General features: G+C 40.2%; 1 protein-coding gene across 2 annotated transcripts in view; it reads right to left on the bottom strand.

Annotated features, from left to right (window-relative positions):
• LOC127435627 (homeodomain-interacting protein kinase 3-like) overlaps positions 1-19,550 on the bottom strand; it is a 59,890-nt gene that overhangs the window by 7,214 nt on the left and 33,126 nt on the right. Inside the window, exons 3-15 of one of the 2 annotated variants that reach the window (XM_051689223.1) lie at positions 14,687-14,810; positions 10,473-10,592; positions 10,215-10,301; positions 9,911-10,095; positions 7,791-7,953; positions 7,583-7,706; positions 7,268-7,389; positions 6,913-7,031; positions 6,641-6,802; positions 5,749-6,036; positions 4,992-5,138; positions 4,623-4,879; positions 3,941-4,079 (exon numbers count right to left, since the gene is read on the bottom strand). In XM_051689223.1, the coding sequence (XP_051545183.1) occupies positions 3,941-4,079; positions 4,623-4,879; positions 4,992-5,138; positions 5,749-6,036; positions 6,641-6,802; positions 6,913-7,031; positions 7,268-7,389; positions 7,583-7,706; positions 7,791-7,953; positions 9,911-10,095; positions 10,215-10,301; positions 10,473-10,592; positions 14,687-14,810 (2,037 nt within the window). The remainder of the gene's footprint in view (positions 1-3,940; positions 4,080-4,622; positions 4,880-4,991; positions 5,139-5,748; positions 6,037-6,640; positions 6,803-6,912; positions 7,032-7,267; positions 7,390-7,582; positions 7,707-7,790; positions 7,954-9,910; positions 10,096-10,214; positions 10,302-10,472; positions 10,593-14,686; positions 14,811-19,550) is intronic. The other variant, XM_051689224.1, reaches the window with a different exon arrangement.

The following is a 19,550-nucleotide window of genomic DNA, read 5'->3' as shown; positions in this document are numbered from 1 at the left end:
AAGTGCAATAGTGTGTGAAATTCTTGGGTGCAGTTCCGAGCAACATAGTAGTCATGACAGTGATGGGACATATACCAATTTACAATAAACATCAGATTTACAACACAATTTAAAATCTAATATACACATAATTACACATAACACGACATACAAATAATAACATACAATGTACAGTATACAATACACACAATATACAATACACATTATACAATAAAAAAGTATATATAGTATATATAAAATGTACAGTAGGTCGTATTGTACTGTATTGACATTCAGGCTGTCGGTTGATAGTAAGTTGCCAGTGTGTTGTTAAGAGAGAATATAATATAATAATAATATAATTTATGACAGTCCGGTGTGAGATATAAGAGTAATAAAGTGCAGTGCTGATGTATTTTGATCATGGGAGATCAAGAGTTCAAAAGTCTCATTGCTTGGGGGAAGAAGCTATCATGAAGTCGGCTGGTGCGGGTCCTGATGCTGCGATAACGCCTGCCTGATGGTAGCAGTGAGAACAGCCCATGGCCCGGGTGGCTGGAGTCTCTGATGATCCTCCGAGCTTTTTTCACACACCGCCTGGTATACATGTCCAGGAGGGAGGGAAGCTCACCTCCGATGATGTGTTTGGCAGTTCGCACCACCCTTTGCAGTGCTTTGTGGTTGTGGGCGGTGTTACTGCCATACCAGGCAGAGATGCAGCCAGTCAGGATGCTCTCAACACTGCATGTGTAGAACCGTGTGAGGATGTGGCGGTTCATTCCAAACTTCCTCAGCCGTCTCAGGAAGAAGAGGCGCCGATGAGCCTTTTTCACAACGACTTCAGTGTGGATGGACCATGTGAGTTCCTCAGTGATGTGGACACCCAGGAACTTGAAGCTGCTGACTCTCTCCACTGGTGCTCCATTGATGGTGATGGGACTGTGTTCTCTCTCTCTTCTCCTGAAGTCCACCACAAGCTCCTTTGTCTTACTGACGTTGAGGGAGAGGTTGTGCTCCTGACACCAGTGTGTCAGAGTGTGCACCTCCTCTCTGTAGGCTGTTTCATCATTGTCAGTGATCAGACCTACCACCGTCGTATCATCAGCAAACTTAATGATGGCATTGGAGCTGTGTGTTGCCACACATTCATGTGTGTACAGGGAATACAGGAGTGGACTGAGAACACAGCCCTGCGGGGCTCCAGTGTTGAGGGTCAGTGATGAGATGTTGCTGCCCATTCTAACCACCTGGCATCTGCTTGACAGGAAGTCCAGGATCCAGCTGCACAGTGAGCTGTTTAAGCCCAGAGCCCGGAGTTTCTCATCAAGCTTGGAGGGCACTATGGTGTTGAATACTGAGCTGTAGTCTACAAACAACATTCTCACATAAGTGTTCTTTTTTTCCAGGTAGGAGAGCAGTGTGTATTGTAGATGCAATGGCATCATCAGTGGAGCGGTTGTTGCGGTAAGCAAACTGCAATGGGTCTAGTGATGGAGGCAGCACAGAGCAGATGTAATCTCTGATTAGTCTCTCAAAGCATTTGCTGATGATGGGGGTCAGAGCAACAGGACGCCAGTCATTTAAGCAAGTGATTTTGGATTGCTTTGGAACAGGCACAATGGAGGACATTTTAAAGCACGTGGGGACTACAGACAAAGAGAGGGAAAGGTTGAAAATGTCCAGTTGGTTCGCGCACGCTCTGATGACGCGGCCTGGAATGCCGTCTGGACCCGCGGCTTTGCGGATATTCACCCATCGGAAGGATCAGTTTACATCCGCTACAGAGACGGAGAGTGAACTAACCTCTGTAGCTTTGGCCGCGAGAGCTCTCTCCACGAGGGCGGTGTTATATCCCTCGAAATGAGCATAAAAATATTTAGCTCATCCGGGAGAGAGGCAGCAGTGTTTTTATTCCCTTTAAAGTCCGTGATGATATTAATTCCCTGCCACATGCTTCTAGAGTTGGTAGTGTTGAACTGTCCTTCAATCTTGTTCCTGTTCTGACGTTTTGCTGTTCTGATAGTTTTTCGGAGGGTATAACTGGCTTGTTTATGCTCCTCCGCATTCCCGGAATTAAAAGCGGAGGTCCGCGCATCAAGTGCCGTGCGAACATCGCTATTAATCCAAGGTTTCTGGTTCAGGTAGATCCGTATTGTTCTGGTCGGAATGACGTCCTCTACGCACTTTCTAATGAAACACGTTACGCTATCAGCGTAAAGCTCAATGTCGTCATCAGAGGCGGACCGGAACATCTCCCAGTCCGCGTGATCAAAACAGTCTTGTAGCGTAGAGTCTGACTGGTCCGACCAGCACTGGATCGTTCTGAGGGTGGGTGCTTCCTGTTTCAGTTTCTGCCTGCAAGCGGGCAGAAGCAGAATGGAAGAGTGGTCCGATTTGCCAAATGGTGGGCGGGGGAGGGATTTGTAGCTGTCCCGGAAGGAAGAGTAGCAATGGTCCAAAACCCGGTCCCCTCATGTGTTAAAACTAATGTGTTGGTGGTATTTTGGTGCAACTGATTTGAAACTGGCTTTATTAAAGTCCCTTGTCACAATGAACGCGGCCTCAGGGTGCGTGGTTTCCTGCTTGCTTATAATCCCATACAGTTCCTTGAGTGCCCGGTCTGTGTCGGCTTGTAGTGGGATGTACACAGCAGTGATAATGACCACTGTGAATTCCCTCGGTAGCCAGAATGGTCGACACATAAGCATGAGAAATTCCAGATCAGGAGAGCAGAAAGACTTGATAGAATGTACGTTTCTCTGATCACACCAGGATTTGTTGATCATAAAACATACACCACCACCTCTGCTTTTACCTGAGAGGTCTTTCGCTCTGTCCGTTTGGTGCACGGAGAACCCCGTGGGTTCAATTGCTGAATCTGGATTCTCAGCAGACATCCAAGTTTCCATAAGGCAGATAATGCAGCAGTCCCTCGTCTCTAGTTGCAAAGAGATCCGCGCTCTCAGCTCGCAGAGCTTGTTGTCCAGAGACTGAACATTTGCCAGTAGAATACTGGGTAGCGGGGGTCGATTTGCACAACGTATTACTCTGATGAGAACGCTAGCTCTGTTTCCCCTTTTCCTTTTGCGTTTTCACGGCCGGGCTGCCCAGACAAAGGGCTCTGCTGGTGTGTTTGTAAACAGCGGGTCGGCATTGAGGAATCTGAAGTCCAGTTTACGGTGTGTAATTGCAGAACCAATGTCCAAAAGTGTTTGTCTGTCGTAGACAATAAAGCAGACAACATCCAAGACAAAAAATATAAGAATTGTAAACAAAACAAACAAAACACTACAATGTTGTGTTGGAGCTCGCAACGCAGCAGCCATACTCGGCGCCATCTTGAGTCCATCAAATCCATAAAATGGATTTGGAGTCCAAATTTATATGGAGTCCATCCATATAAAGAGCTTTGAGTGTAATGTAAGAAAAGCACTATATAAGTGTAAAGTTAATTCAAATTAATTCATTAATGCACTTACTATGGAAGACTTTAGGGCAGTTTCGAAGTTTTGAAAGTATAGGCACAGTATTTAAACATGTTTGAACAGGAGATGAGTGTGAAAAAAAAACTAACCTTGTCTGTGCAAAGTTATAAACAATCTTGTAAAGCTGGTAAACCTGATAACTTTCCACATGTTAGACATAAGGTTACCAATAAGGGTCATGACATCTCAATAACATGAAGCAAGCAAGCTTGTAACCAGACATTCATTGACCTAGGAAAGTAGTCCTAGCATTAAAATGATGATTTAGTTAACTTTACAGCTCAAACAAGACACATGGAAGAATACAAGTGACCGTGCACTCACATTAGCACTTTATTAGGAACACTATGTTCCTAATAAAGTGCCTGATTTGGTCTTCTGCTGTTTTAGCCCATGCACCTCAAGGTTCAACGTGTTGTGCATTCTGAGATACTATTCTGCTCACTACATTTGTACAGAGTGGTTATCTGAGTTACCGTAGCCTTTCTGTCAGCTCGAACCAGTCTGGCCATTCTCTGTTGACCTCTCTCACCAACAAGGTGTTTCCGTCCACAGAACTGCCACAGAACTGGATGTTTTGTTGTTTTTGGCACCATTCTGAGTAAACTTTAGAGTCTGTTGTGTGTGAAAATCCCAGGAGAACAGCAGTTACAGAAATACTTAAACCAACCCGTCTGGCACCAAAAATCATGCCACAGTCAAAATCACTGAGATCACATTTTTCCCTATTCTGATGGCTGATGTTAATATTAACTGAAACTCCTGACCCGTATCTGCATGATTCTATGCACTGCAGCCACACAATTGGCTGATTAGATAATCGCATGAATAAGTAGGTGTACAGGTGTTCCTAATAAAGAGCTCAGTGAGTATATGAAAAAATTAGCTGCACATTTCTGTTTCTTAACCCTCTGAAATGTCTTGCCCCTTACACTTCCATTGTTAATACATTACTGTACTTGATTTTGGTTTTTACAATCTGAGGAATGAGTTATTTTCTTTGGCAATTGACAATGACACAGATGCTGTCAATACAGCTCAAATTGCATTGAACCTGAAACATTCCTTAAAAAAAAAAATGCACCAAGAAATGCAAGAAATTGCCATTTCTGAAGGCCTACAACTAAACTTATTCTTCAGTCCGTGGTAAGCCCATACCTGTGTGCTGCTCATTGTTGGGATGGTGGTTATTGTTCAGCACTCTCATGGGTGGCACTACAACAGTCCTAACTGCAGGTTTGTTCAGCCCTGTGTCAAAGTGTCCACGCCTGGCCTGGGGTTTCTGGTTTTGGTTCTGGTTGGTCAGGAAGCGTCTTTCCGGGAAGGGGCTGTCGTGCGGCCCTAGGGAGGAGTCTGAAGGGGGGGACCCATCTACTGTTTCACACCCACTTTCATGGCCATCATCTTCTGATATACTGCAGTTACATAGGAATAAAAACCCCTTATAATCAGCTCTTACATCAAAGTACAATGACTCAACCTTACCGTAGAAACACATCCACTAGTTTGTAATATGAAATATTGTACCTGCTGGGTCTTTTGCATGGTGACGGGCTGGATTGTGCTGAGGCTGAGGAGCTGGTGCTCAGACTGCTGTCAGGACTGCTGAGAGAACACACTCGCTCCATGTTCAAAGAGCCTGTGCAGGCCTCACACTCAGGACTGCCCTTACACCTGTCAAAAAGACAACAAATGATGCTAAATTTTACAGAGCACTTTGTATGCAAGCAAAACAGAAACTTCCAGTTTTTATTTGTATTTTTTAAAGGGGCCAGTTTACACTTTTATTGCATAAAATGTTTTCCCTGAAGTTCACATATAGTGTTATAATTGTTAAGTTGTAACTGTTAAGTCACAATTTAGTTTTATATAAAGATATAAAAAAAATGTCTGTCCCTGTGACTAAAAAGTCTCTTTTTGCTACTGCACCTTTTACATGTATTAGTCTTAATGACCTTGGTTATGATTGACTAATCTACTCTTATGTGGAATGAGTAACACAACCCTTGCCAGGTTTCTAATCACTGAACAGGCATTGAGATGAAAACATATGCTTTAACATATGGTTGTGATGTCAATACCATAACAATATCTGATTGACCCATTTTTACAGCTTAGTTTACATATATGGTCTAAGGAAACTTTGTGTCGTGAACATCAGAGTATGAGTCCAGTCTTAAAAGAAAATCCTATTTTCCGTGACATGCCTCCTTGCGTCTTTCAGTGCAAAATCTTCCAGTAAAGAAAAATATTAATGTGTGTGCATACACCATGTTTAACTCACTTGTTAAGGGAGCATCTCTGTAATTCCTCCTCATCTGTGCCACTGCTTATGCTAATGACACTGACCGCTGGACTGGGTGACTCTCTGATAATAATGGACTCTCGCTGCTGATTGGCCACCCCTGCCTTACAGCAGCCCTCCACCTGCTCTGGTTCCTGCTTTACCTGGGACTGCACTTCTTTGTCTGGAGAGCTCCGCTCTGGCTCTGTACTCACCAACCTGTCCGCCATCTTTGGTGACGGACACACTGAGAGCTGTGTGTCCGTGTAGTGCGAGACATTCATACTCCTAAGAAGCAAAACACACAACAATAATCAACTTCAAATCTTGCTTAAGATATTTCAACTCTATGTTATTACCTAGATTTTGAAACTACACAAGTAAAAATAAGGATTATTCAAAGTTTGCAACACATTTTACTTCTGTAATGTGATGAATATTTGCAAGTGAAAAAGCATATTTAAGATTTTAAACAGGATGCAATTTTATCCTTTGGGATTTGATTGGATCATTAAAAAAACGGCACACCAGAATGGGCAATCCAGACCTAAATGCAAGTTTGCTAAAACAATGGCAAAATAGCTTCTAGACTACTGGTTAACATTATCATAACTGATGTCAGTGGAAAAGGAAGTTGTTTCAAAAGAAGAGCAAGATATTACATTTTGAATGATAGAAATGTTTGGAAAAATATGCAAAGAATTATTAACAATGAGACCAGGAACATAAACGGGGTCAATTTGACTTTACATTTGGATAGATAATGGCCAAGCTGCCTAACAAGACAGCATTTCTTTGACATCATAAGCATGTTTAAATTTTCAAATCAAGGTCTAGTTAGGCTCCTCACTAGGTTTTGAGAAACAGCCAGTGACTTTAGGCAGTTGCTCACCTGTTCTGACTGGGCTTGTTCCTCCTGTTAGTTGCAGGCTGAGGCCAAACCACATGAGCGATGCCAATGTTTATTGGCTGATGAGCTGACACAGTCATGTGGTTGGGAAGAATAGGTTGGGGCATCACCGAACTGTAATGGCTGCTGTGTGGCCGCACTTTCCTTTATCAGAACAAAAAAGCGTTAGCTTTCTGAAATGTTCAAGGGGCTGGACCAGCATAATGCTGTATAGTACATGATATTTGAGACACGGGTCATTTTGATCTTCTTACCCCCAGTCTCCTCGCCTCTGCGGTCCAACAATTGTGTCGGATGCCAAACTCGTAGCAGGTGGTGGGACCTGCTGCCAAGCTGGCACCAAGATCTGTGGAGTTCTGTTGGACCATGGCTGCTGAAAGGTCGAAAAAGGACAACGTTGAATCTTTGTAAAGTACCTGGCCTCACTAAATTTAATAATCGCAGCACTGATATGTCAACACGGATAATACTGTGGAAGTGCCAGGCTAACATGTTGGCAGGTTAAAGTGTTTTTTTTATATTTTATTTTTTTTTTATATACAGAGCATATGGGTTTGATTTACAATGGACAGAGCAAGTTTGCCCTTATCTCATGAAAGAAGCTCTTACTTGTGCAATAACTCCTGGTCTCATGGGTAAGGGCTGGATTGATGGGGCTTGGGTCACAAGAGGAAGAGTGTTCTCTATTCTAACCGAATAGCCTGCTGGCTGACTTGGGTTTGAGGGAATTCCTGTAGAGTCAAGCAACTAAATAAGTCCCATGCAATATTTATGAAATGGAACATCTGTGGTCATGCTCGGTTCAAATTGTTGGCACAGGTTATCTGCTTACACAGTAAACATTTACACAGAATTGCTCTTGTATGTGCAAAAATGTAAGATAACTTTTTAAAACATTACTCTGCACAACCCATTACAATGTACCTTGAAGGGCAGGAGGACAGAGAATAAGTGGATGCTGAAACGAGTCGTTACACCCAAACTGGGCACTTCCTGTTTGGATGGGAATCCCAGGATGGACCACAGGTGGAGCCGAAGGAGGCAGGTTCTAAAAAAGCGGGGGTGAAAAGATCAGCCTCATGGTCTGTGTTCATAGTACTTGAACATTAACCCACGAGTCATACAGTTTTACCTGAGAGTGGACAGAGGGCATTTTGTTGAAGGCAACAGTGATATTTGGAGCACTGGGAATCGTCACAGACTTCATGAGAGGAGGTACTTTGTTCCGGTTGAAAGTATCGTAAATACTGGTTCTTGAGTGACACGCATCCATGATGTGGAAACAAGACTGGACACTACAAGAGACATACAACAAGTTTCTTAAAGGAATATTCTGGGTTCAATACAAGTTAAGCTTATTCGACAGCGTTTTTGGCATAATGCTGATTATCACAAAAATAAAAATTTTTTTGACTCGTTCCTTTTCTTAAAAAAAAGCTCAAATCTGGGTTACAGTGAGACACTCATAATGGAAATGAATGGGGCCAATTTTTTAAGGGTTTAAAAGGCAGAAATGTGAAGCTCTTAATTTTTATAAAAGTACTTTAATTCTTCTCGTGTATTATTTTTAGCTGTAAAGTTGTTTAAATCGTCACTTTTAAGGTCGTTTTAGGTGTTTAAGGTATACAGTGTTACATTGGCACGGCAACAAAGTTGTGAAATTGGATATAACTTTACACCGAAAAGCAGCAGTAGGCTTTCAAGTATTCAAGTAAACATTCAGAATGAAATGCAACATAAAACTACTACTGGTCTTCACTGTATGATTATAATACATCAATACTTTTTAAAGCTACCAGAATTACCCAGTCAAGAGCAGTGAGTGTTTTCTCGTTTTCTTGTTATGTTCGTTTGATTATTATAATGACACACTACACTAGACGGCATCAGGTCTATTAGCTTACATTTATACTTACAAGTCTGACATTTTAATACAAATCCGCTTTTTTCTCCACTGTTTACGTTCACTTTCGACATCACTCTCTGTGTTTACATGAATACCTCACCAAGTCGGGCATTTTGGCGGAATTTTGAAATGTATTTGACCATTCAGGTATGCATTAGCGGGAGCATTTTTGGAACGCACTCGCATGTTCAGCAAACACACATATGCTGCCTGTCAATCAAACAGGGCGCAGCTGTTACTAGATCGCTAACAAATTCTAAAATTACATTTATGAACTTTCTAATAAGTGACAGGCCTAGGCTATCACAAATATAGCCGGTTATTTTTTGCGTTATTGACATTTTAATCAGTCTGTTTGTCAGGTCGGGCAAGTGAAAGAGATTTTTACTTGCCTGACCTGACAAGCAGACTGATAAAAAATCCACTTGTCCCGGACAAGTGTTAATGTCGAGCCCTGATTAAATATTGTATTCAACATTCTCTGATAATTTTTTCTTCTGCAATATAGCTCCTAAAGTAAATGTATGTTTTAAAGGATTTTTAGATATTATTTTGGAAAACAAGCCAAAAAAGACTGTTCCAGTGTATATTGGGCTAAGACTACACTCTCTCGCCTTTATGTTCACTTCGATCCATCTTTAACTCACAAAAAACAAACTTTCTCTCCTTAATACAGCTGCGTATCGCTGATCTTCTTCATGATAAGATACACGCAGTGAATGTAACACATATATTATGATGTTATAATCTAGCTGCAGAAAATGCCCGCGAGTGACGACTGTCCCCGTGCCAGAGTGTGCATCAGCAGGGAGAAGATTCAATCTCTTCCATGGTCACTTCACGCAACACATAGATGCAGCGTTGACCACACAGAGAAATGCCAGTTTCGGAGTTTATTTTTATAACCCGCTTCCTTATTATTTGAACTTTAATAAAGGATGCTTTAAAGATATAATGTCGGGTGTTTAATTGAAAAACTGAATAATAATAATCATTTTATCTCGATTATCATGTTTTCATAATCGTTGGAAGCCAAAATCATATCTGAAAATACAATTTGATTAATTGCCCAGCAGTAACTGATCATAGTATAGTAATATTGATCGCAACCCCTTGCAATTTATGATAGCACTCTGATGCCGTATTATGACGTTGACTATTACAACATTTATTTATTTCATACACTGGCATACTGGCTTCATTTAGTAGAAGTAAACTCGACTGAGAATCAGCCAAAATTAGTGCAATACCCTTTGTAAAAAATGATGGATTCTGTGGTCATCGTAAGCTGTCATTTCAAAATGGACATAAGAATCTGTGAAACCTCTTTTAAATATTTGACATACTAGCTGCAATGGGGAAAATCCATCAGGTGCTGCATAGTGACAAAAGGGTGAGTAAGTGCATCTGAAGGGGCAATTCTCTGATCGGCATCGATCATCAACATCATCTTCAGCAGGTCCACAAATTCTCTCCTGTCTGCTTTATCCGCCAACTGGTCACATCCCTCCATGTTGAGCATTAGATTCACCTGAAAAGGACCACAAATCACCTCAATTCTTCAACAATCACCTTCTTTACTTATTCAATGTTTGACAAGCATATGTACGTAAAATATGTAAAAGCTAAATAGGGTAAGTGAGGTCTTACATGTCCAATGTCATCCAAACAGCTGAAAATGTACTTTCTGGCCTCCTTGGACTTCAACCCCATCTCGGTCTCATGTTCTTCAGTTGTCTGCAGAAACAGGAAGAGAGTTAAAGTAATTACATAAGAACAATACATCAAAACTCAGTGGTTGAAAAGAGCAGACAGTAACTCGATACGGGAGTACTGCCATACAGAGAGCAAGTGCTGTAAGTTTATGACACTGATGTCTAATTAATTGGAAGGGAATTGGCTTCTTGCCTTCAGTCTCCAAGCCGCATATGGCGAATCAGACTCCTTGCAGAAAAAGCGGGCCGTCTTTGTTCCCACATTCAGAAGCTGTTCTCCTGGCAACCCTTGAGTTTGTGAGATGTAACGAATCTGTGAAGATGTTTTCATAAGTGAATCTCAAGGATCTAAGACAACAAAATCATTGCATCCATTTTCACATCATTTTTTACCATTCTTTTTGAGAAGTAACAGTGTATAAAGTCTTAAGAATCCCTTGATTGAATCACAAAGCATGACAAGTTATCAGCAATGGTGATGAGTAGCTGGTATTTTTTTTTTTTTTACTATTTCAAGAGGAAATAATACGATATAAGACTGGTTAAAAAAAAAAAAAAAAGGCAGGTCCCTGTAAGTGGTATGTGGCAAGAGAATTGTGTGCCAAAATACCAATGAACCATTCAGAAAGGTATTTTACCTTGATATATATATGTAGGCTTCACCCAGGAGAGCATGTAAGTTTTTGTGTCAGGATAAACTTTGATTAGTAACAGCTTTCATTAGAACAATGACAAAGAGCCAAAGTATTCCACAAAAAAATAAAATAAAAGGTACAATCTTATCTGGACATACCTTATTAATAGGGATGGGCACGAGTACCCGAGTACTCAGAAGTGACAGCAATGATCGATCATGAAAATAATGATCGAAAATGAAAATGCTTGACATGACTTTTCAACTACCTGACAACTATACACTACGTATCAAAGAGGGGCCTTATTTTTAATTTTGAGATTGATTATGTTGTCATTTTCAGTGGTACCTTGATTGTCAACAGAGACGTCTCATAGCAACCAAACTGATAAACCATGCTGCAATGTTAACGTTTGTTCTACAGGTTTACGATAATCAAAAGAAAGTTTAATCCACCGTGTTTTGAACATCTGTCTCAGCTCACATTTGCTAAACAGGTTTTATTGTCATATAATGTAGAAACTTTGTCTCATTTATGTATATTATTTAATAAAAGTGAAGGTTTATCACTGACTGTAAATCTCCCTTGGTGCCGACATGTTTGCATGACACACCTGCATCTCAGCAAAATCAGAGCTGAAGATTTCCGCATGAGTTGAAAGTCCAACATTAAGTGGCGTTCCATTGCAGTTTTCCCAGTATGAAGTTTAAAATTCCAAGTTAAATGGGAAGCATGAATCATCACAGCAACAAACTCAATAGAACGCAGCGTGACTTTCTGTCCAGGGCAGAGACGGCACTCTACCCTCTGGAGAAGCATGCACGCACACAGACGGCGAAATCTTTCTTTCAAACATCTAAATGGAGCACAGCTGAATGTAACAGAAGGCAGGGTCTTCAAAACTATTTTCAACTTAACACTGCGTTTTAAAAACACGATGATTATGGCGTCATGGAAACCACGGTTTGCAGATACACGGTTCAGAAACAGTGGTACTTATTACGGTAACTTAAAGGAAGAACAGAGATGCATGCTCTGATCGTTTCATTGAATTGACCAGCGAGTCTTCACATAATGACAAAATATTATGCATTATATTTTGATTATGCCCTCTTTTGTACTTATTGTAACAGACTACATTATAACAGCCTATGTTAATGAATAGACATTGGAACAACAAGACACAATGCAGCAGCCAAAGACACATATGTACATACTGTATTTGTACATGTCTATGTGCCCCCCAACGAGTACTCGAGTAATCAAAATGACCAAAATGCCCACCCCTACTTATTAATCACCAAAAATAAGCATCCAAAATAATGTTATTCATTAGAAGTCACCACAAATGTTTTCTTGAATAAGCATTTTGTATGTCTTTGATCACATTGTTTACATAAGCGGAGGTCAGAATATCATTCTCACAGTCTGACTGGATCTGCCAAACAGCTAGATGTAAACAATGTACAGCATATTTTTTTATTTAGTTGTAGCTCATTTTATTATTAAAACAGCATTTTATATACTTGCAAAAGCTTTTTCTCACTTGAATTTGCCACTTGGCAAGTGTTGATTTTGGATCCTGTGCACAACATAACCTTCTTCAGTTGTTATTACAAGCTCTAACTTCTGAGCATGTTTTATGAACGTTAAGCTTGGATGGCTCAGAATTAAACTTTGTCATTTATACAGAGCACAGCATGGGGCCTGCTGCTCCTAAAGGCTTTGTTATGTTGCCAATTCAAGATGCTGACCCCTACACTTCGCACCAAACAGCAGGCTTAATACAAGTTAACATTTCTGGGACAGGGCAAAATGTGTTCTTTACCATTGAGTCAATGCTAAATGGTAAATGCTTTTATCTAGAGCAGCATCTAGATCAAGGGCACAAGAGTAACAGTTCATGGATAACTTCTTGAGGGATTGGAAACTGCATCCTTCAGGTTATCAGTTTAGATTGCTTGCCAAATAGGCTACACCACCCTGTTGTATCTACGTATGGCTGTGCTTTAATTCTTTCGCTGTGGTGTGCCGCTACGATGGTAAGGAGAAAGTTTCGACAATGGTGATGACATTATAAAGCAAATAATATCAATGGCATTAACTGTGTTTGGTTAACCACACCGCCATCTTTTTTTAAATTTATTTTTTTTTTTAGGAAAGGCAGGACCAGTTCAACCCCATCAACGCACAAGTCGCTGTGTAAAAAAAAATTTTTTCTTGTTGCCTTGCCAAGTGTGACGAGGAGGAGGGTGTGGCGCTGAGCTGCCTTATCATCGGGAGGGAGATAAGGGAAGAGCCGGAGATATGAGAGAGAGAGAGAGACACAGAGACATGCGGCCACTATGTATTTATGCGTGTTTATGTTGCTGTGTTTTCAGTTTGATGTTCTGTCTAATTAAAGTCTTGTTGAATGTGGATCTGGCTCCCGCTTCCTCCTTTCCCAGATGAACAGAGATCCTTCACACCAAGTATTAGTGGTCAGTAAACTCTGCTGACATTTGCCTCCAAGCATGCATCTGTTGCTTCTCAGAAAGACTGTGTCATAGTGGGCCTCTGACAGAGAAAACACAAGCCACTACAAAGCACTCTTTGGCTGAATGCTCTGTCTCTTTCTCTCTTCTTCTCTCGACTATGACTCCACCTCTCCTTTTACAAGCGCAGAGGCCGAACACTGTCGTGTTAAATGAGCAGTGTTTATGGCATCTTAGGGGTGTTATGGTGACATGATCGGGTTGCCAAAGCGTTGCACAAACATAGAGAGCACGCTGAAGTGAGAACCTGCTGATAGTGCAGGCTGGACTGAGAGAGAGGGTGTGTGTGTGAGTAGGGCTTTCGGTTATAAATACATTCTGCTGTGTGGAGTGGAACTGGAACCATTCCTGGCATGGAGGGCCGGCCTAGGGGTTTGTGGTCAGCAAACCCAGACCACCACATTCTGGCACAGCTGCTAGTTTTGTTACTGTCATATGTGCCATTTCACACCACAGAGGTAACATCACCTCTGACATCTGGTTTATCAGCAGTACTTGTCCACGTTGACGATAAAAGTGCTCACACGTTTTTATTTATGTGCGAGCTATTTTTCATGTTATGTGCAACAGCATTACAAAGGTGCATTTGAAATTAAGTTGCCAAACCTGACAAGAGTATATGGAAAAACAACTAATAACTTGGTCCAGCAGGAATTTGCAGACTTTTTTTTTGTTGTTGCATTTTTAGCACTTATTTTGGAAAATTTTTGTAATGGATTTAAAAAGGGTTGTTCACTCAGTTCTCCGCTAAAAAATAAATAAATAAGGCTCGGAGGGAACGTGCAGTAAATACGACAGAAAATTCTTATCCTCAAAATACTTACAATAAAATAAATATATACAGGTGTGTGTGTGTGTGTGTGTATATATATATATATATATATATAAAAATTAAGTGACTCGGCTGTGTCCCATTATAATAAATTATTATTAATATAATATTCAGCTTGACTGGGTTCCAAAAACTGTGTGTTAAATATATGCATGTAAATGTTGCTTTTTATTACCATGTATTTTTGTATTGGTGCATATAAATAAAAATTATTAAATATCATTCTCCCTTTGGGTTCATTTAGTTAATTCACTTCCAATACAATAAGAAATTTGGAAATCTGTAGAGCTCTTTAAAATACTACACTGTGAAAAAGCAAATTATGTTATCTTCCAAAATACAGCAGATTAGTGTTGCCGAAATACAACAAAGTGGGTAATTATCTGAGATCACTGCCTGCTCTTACCTGGTCATACTCCAGCGCTCCTGGATAAAGCGGCCAGCCCAGGAACAGCTCAGCGATGACGCAGCCCAGTGACCACATGTCTATGGCTTCACAGAAGGGTAAGCCCAGGATGATCTCTGGAGCCCTGGAACACACATTAACAGACAAGGATGAGAATTAATGGAGTGGTTACCTTGACAACTGGCTGTTGATTGAAAAGCAGTGGGGCACTTGTTACATTACAAGAGCTCTGGAGAAGGCCAGATCAGAATGAACAAGCATTTGTTGAGAATGAGCAACGGCTACAACACGCATCATGCAAATCACAATGATAACTTCAAAATTAAATCTTACCTAATGTCATCATTTAAAGTCACAGGACATTATTTAGCCTATAATACATGGACATACTCAGTGGTTCGGGTTTGAGCCACCTGCATAAGACATATCTGATGCTCATTTGAGCTCAGAAGTCATGTTTTACGTCAATATTGATATGATCCTGAGTCAAATGACATGGCGTTCCTGTTCTGACGCAGTGCGAGTCTGCTGTTAGATCTGGGCTTTGACGTCAGCAGGCCCATACACATCTGCTACCTTGACAACCGGAGGGAAAATGCTGGCTGCCTGGTCAGCATTAATGATCAATTATAGAGTCAACTGCTTGTGCACTGACACTACTACACTTTCAGTACAGATAAAATCATAAAAAGGATATTTGTTGTAGCATGTTGCATCCTAAATGGATTAAGTGTAAGTAGCAAAGGTGGAAAATACAAAAGAAAACTTAAAGGTATAGTTGACTTAAAATTCTGTCACATTTTACTCACCCTCATGTTGTTCCAAACCTGTATTATTTCTGTGGAACCAATAGGAGATGTTAGGCAAAAAGACAGAAACAGACAGCCTCAGTCACCATTAACTTTCATTCAGTCTTTTTCCATACAATGAAACTGAAGGGTGACTAAGGCTATCATTCTGCCCATCATCATCTTTTATGTTTCATGCAAGAAAGTCATATTGGTTTGGAAAAACATGAATATTAGTATTGATGACAAGTTTTATTTTTGAGTGGACTACCCCTTTAAAACTGTAATTGTAGCTACAGCTAGTGATACAGGAATACGTCATGCTAAGTCACTCGTAAGCGGCTGTAACTAACAACAATACCCTACTTGTGCAGTAAGCCCCTGTGAATAATTCACCATCACCTAGGCAAGGTGAGACAGCCTTTTTAAATTTCAAGCTTAGAAACTAAGTTACAGGTTCTTTTATTTGGCTTGTTTCTAATGTCCACACTTAACCACTTTAACCTTTATAATCGAAGGTGTTACAGTTGCAAATGTATAATTCGGTTAAAGCCACACCACCCAATTTTGTTGACTCAGAGCAACCTATTATAACAAAGTAATTACAAAGCGCAAACTACAATAAAGGAATAGAAGTGTTACGAAATGACTAGGGATGAGCACAAGTAATTTTCTCGTACGTGTCATAATTGTTATTTTTTTTATTTACGAGTTACCATAGCAGAGCTATGGGGAAAAGGGTCTAAATCCAAAGCCTAACAAATGGGGGTGGGGGTCCAATAGCAAGAGGCATTGAAAAACGACATAGTATTAGGTCTGATACCCAATTATACCCTAGTGTCAAATAACAGGACACTCTGGCATCTTTTATTAGGCTACTGATATGACTAGTCTTCATCTCCTGTGAGTGTATGTGATGTTTAACATGATGTTACTGAGTGCACTTTTAAGATTCTGTTAATTTATATCAATGTGGTTCACATTGTGGTGCAGAACTTTAAAGTTTCCCAGCAGCCCAGTCAGCAGGAAGTTGCATTTCAGGTGACTCAATCAGGGGAAGTTACAGAAATCAGGTCAGGAAAGAGTGATGACATTTCAGCAAGTCTGGACATCCCAACATTGTGCCTCAAAGAGAGTTACTATTTACTATTTTTTTCTACACCCACATTTTGTTTGCTGGGGTTTAAGCCAGTCTTAATATATTAAAGTATTTCACCTTGAACAGGATTTGATTTCACAGTGCTTTTAGGGCTGGGCGGTATGACAATATATATTGTGACGACAATATAGTGTGTCAACCGATAGAGATTTAGCTATATCTTGTATATCGTGCAGCATGGGCTTTTCTATCAGTGGGCAGGGCTTTACATGAGACTGAGAGAATTGAAGAAACATGGATAGGGTTTTTCCGGCAATGAAATATTTTCTGTGACCTCCCAAGCAAATGTAACGAAATATTCTTCTCGTCTGACACGCGAATGTTTCACGTGACTGTGGCACGTCTCTGGAGCTCCAACGTGCGCACGAATCCAGCAGATTTTCCAATATTTGTGCTCCAGGAACAGGGGAGCTCAGAGCAGGATCACTTGTGCTACTCAATCATTTTTGACCCAGGAAAATCCCAAATGGAGAAATCTCCACAGAATGGGAAGACTCCCAAACAGGTCAAGAAAACGAAGAGCTTGTTATTAAAACAGGTGCGACATCTGTGGTTTGCATGATGATAATCACTTGTAATACAAGAAATCTGTTTCACCACCTCAAAATTAAGCACGCAAACGAATATAATGAAAGCCAAAATATGAACTCCACATTACTTCAGTCATTTGTTTATTTTGACAGAAGTGATATTTGTTTGATATTTATTTCCTTCAAGAAGTGTTTATTTTCATTGGATATTTTTTATTATTTATTATTATTATTATTATTATTATTATTTTATTTTTTTTAAACTTATGTTTTATTTTCTTTGTCACATTGCTCTGAGAAGATCTTAAGTTTATGGAGCAAAGTTTATAATAAAAAATTATAATATTGGTCAACAACATTCTAAACTGAAATGTGGCATCCTGTTATATTTAGCATTTTGGGAAGGTTGATTTATATTTATTTATTTACTTTGACATTATTTGTCTTGTTCCAAATAAAGAGCAAGTAGTTTTAATTTATAAAGTATTTAATTCACTGACTGGAGTTCCAAATACAGGCATTACATTACATACCAGCCTACACTCAAATTTAATTTACCGGTAAAACAACTATTATTAATGAATGATAAATGAAAAATGTACAATTCTGCATTGACATTTTCATGACAATTAAGCAAATTGTCTCCCAAATTTTTTCCAACAAATTGCCATTACTGTAATAAAAATATCTACCTACCTACCTGTCTATCCTCATTGTGAGATACAAAACACTGTGTAAATATTTTTAGTTAAAAAAATATGCCTTTATTTCCACATTACAGTAATGTACAGCACAGCTTTTAAAAATATATTTTGGGGTGAAATATGACCCAGGTATGCTCTTGATAGGTTTCGTGAAATTCGTCCAAATATCAAGAATAAGGGCATCCTAAGAAGAAAACTATAGCACAATGAGTTTTCTCTGCACTAACTTCACTAAAAATGGGGTTTTTCAAAGGGAGGAATTAGGTGTGTAAATTGCCTCACTGTTCTTTTCCTGTGCAACCTGATTCCATTGATTAGACGACAGGCAAAAGACAGACGAAAAGGTAGAATTTTCCATCAGCACTGTTAAAGGTAGCCGCTTGTTCCTTAAAGTCAATTTTATGAATACTGTAATGAGTCAGTGCGAACCAATAAGTCAGTGTTTTTCAAACTAAGTCAGGCTAGGTTTGACCAGCATCAGTTAATTCCTGTGAAGTCAGTGGGGTAGGAGGGGGGAGTACAAGTCATCTGGTTCACTCCGAGCTGCAGCCGGAAAGCGTTGAGCCCACACAGTCTATGTAGTTACTGAAACAGAGAGCACTGACCTAACAATAACCTCTCTGAAGGCCAGAAGAGCTCTACAGCTGTTCAGAAAACAAGCTTAAAGCATGTTGTCTAGAGACAGGATGGGATTTCAGATTGGCTTGGAAGAGGCCAGGGATATAAAAAGAAATACAGACACTGAAATGTGTCAGGGGATGTAAGATTAGGGAGATCAGCTATCTCAAAACCGCTGTCAGCTTTCTCTAACCACAAACAGACAGCGAGTACGTTTACATGGGCATTTACAATCAAGCTACAGTTTTTGCGTAATCGAGCTACAGTCTTCAGTCTTCACCTCTCTGTCCAAGTATACATGACACAAAGTGTAATCAAATAGCTGAAGAATGGATGTCAGCTGAGAAAGTGACGTAGAGGTTTTCCAGTTGACCCATAGTATCGACCCACAGAAAAGAGATCCGATCAGTTATCTGAACACAGAAGCTACTTGATATGGACAAATGTAAATGGGCTGTGATCTGATTGGGTGATGATCACGGTGATCGCATTTTTATGCCAAGTGTAAAAAGGGCCTATATGGTTTGTCTATATGTACCTTGCGATAAGTGGTATTTTTATAGATTTGTTGTCTGTATCCTTAAACACTTCTGCATCAGTCACTAAACCTGTCATTTGCTTCAGGCTGCATATTCAATATACACCGATCAGCCACAACATTAAAACCACCTGCCTAATATTGTGTAGGCCCCCTCGTGCCACCAAAACAGCACCAAGAATAGCATTCTGAGATGCTATTCTTCTCACCACAATTGTACAGAGCAGTTATTTGAGTTACCGTAGACTTTGTCAGTTCGAACCAGTCTGGCCATTCTCTGTTGAACTCTCACCAACAAGGCACCTCTGTCCACAGAACTGCTGCTCACTGGATGTTTTTTGTTTTTGGCACCATTCAGAGTAAATTCTAGAGACTGTTGTGTGTGAAAATCCCAGGAGATCAGCAGTTACATAAATACTCAAACCAGCCCATCTGGCATCAACAATCATCCATGCGATTATTTAATCAGCCAATCATGTGGCAGCAGTGCAGTGCATAAAATCATACAGATATGGGCCAGGAGCTTC

Source organism: Myxocyprinus asiaticus, chromosome 46 (genome assembly GCF_019703515.2).
Source record: "Myxocyprinus asiaticus isolate MX2 ecotype Aquarium Trade chromosome 46, UBuf_Myxa_2, whole genome shotgun sequence".
Lineage (NCBI taxonomy): Eukaryota > Metazoa > Chordata > Actinopteri > Cypriniformes > Catostomidae > Myxocyprinus > Myxocyprinus asiaticus.
This window is presented reverse-complemented; position numbering and strand designations above follow the sequence as displayed.